The 936-nt window shown below is 32.3% G+C and overlaps 1 protein-coding gene across 1 annotated transcript in view; it reads left to right on the forward strand.

Moving 5' to 3' along the window:
• LOC119588651 (GDP-fucose transporter 1-like) overlaps window positions 1–936 on the forward strand; it is a gene marked incomplete in the record, with an annotated part of 35134 nt that overhangs the window by 11723 nt on the left and 22475 nt on the right. The window contains 2 exon segments of the mRNA XM_037937288.1: window positions 123–261; window positions 547–633. Coding sequence (XP_037793216.1) covers window positions 123–261; window positions 547–633 — 226 coding nt within the window.

Here is a 936-nt window from a genome sequence, read left to right on the forward strand (position 1 = left end):
AGTGCACTGATATTTGGTTAGTATTGGTTCCAGATTGTGATTCCTAGATTTGGGGGGAAGGGCAGCACAAGGTGAAGTATTGAATTAGTTGTTTTATATAACTATAAATATTTTTCTTACAGGTTTTGCCATTAACATGCATGTTTGTCGCCATGATTTCCATGAACAACCTGTGCCTGAAGTACGTTGGTGTAGCATTCTATTATGTTGGGCGATCGTTATCAACTGTGTTCAATGTCATTTTCACGTACCTGATCCTTGGTAAGTGGATAATTATTTTGAAAAAGCAATATAATATCAAGTAAAATATTTAGTTGATGACTGTACACCCTAAGTGATTCTTTTTTCTATTTAATTAGAAAATCCTATCATTTTCTCATGGTTGTCAGTTTTGAAGATAAATAAAAAAAGTTTAAACTTATGTGAAAACTCCAGTTCTCAACTTTTGTGATCTATAGTAATTTTATGATATGTACTGAGAAAACAAAAAGATAAATTAGCAACTGATGGTAAGAATCTGAAGTTAGGCATGTTTTATTTTCCCAGGTCAAAAAACATCATTACCTGCAGTGGCAAGCTGTGGTGTTATCATTGCAGGTTTCTTCTTAGGAGTAGATCAAGAGAATGTTGCAGGTAAGGACTATTCTATGTTGCAATGAAGTCCTTGCTACATTTATTTGTTGGAATAAGAGATGAACATAAAGAGACTTCTTGGATTATAGAAAACCCTATCTTACACAAGTATATTTATTGTTGGTAACTTTTGTCACACTGAGGAACACTTTTTTAAAGATTTTACCCTGCTATGGAAGTTTATATGTAAGTATGCATGTAATTGCTAAAATATGTATGTGTTGATAACAAATTTACCCAGTAATGTTCTGATTATACAAATGACTTTTACATCAAAGTAAATGCATATTTATCCATGCATGG

Source organism: Penaeus monodon, chromosome 24 (assembly GCF_015228065.2).
Source record: "Penaeus monodon isolate SGIC_2016 chromosome 24, NSTDA_Pmon_1, whole genome shotgun sequence".
Taxonomy (NCBI): Eukaryota; Metazoa; Arthropoda; class Malacostraca; order Decapoda; family Penaeidae; genus Penaeus; species Penaeus monodon.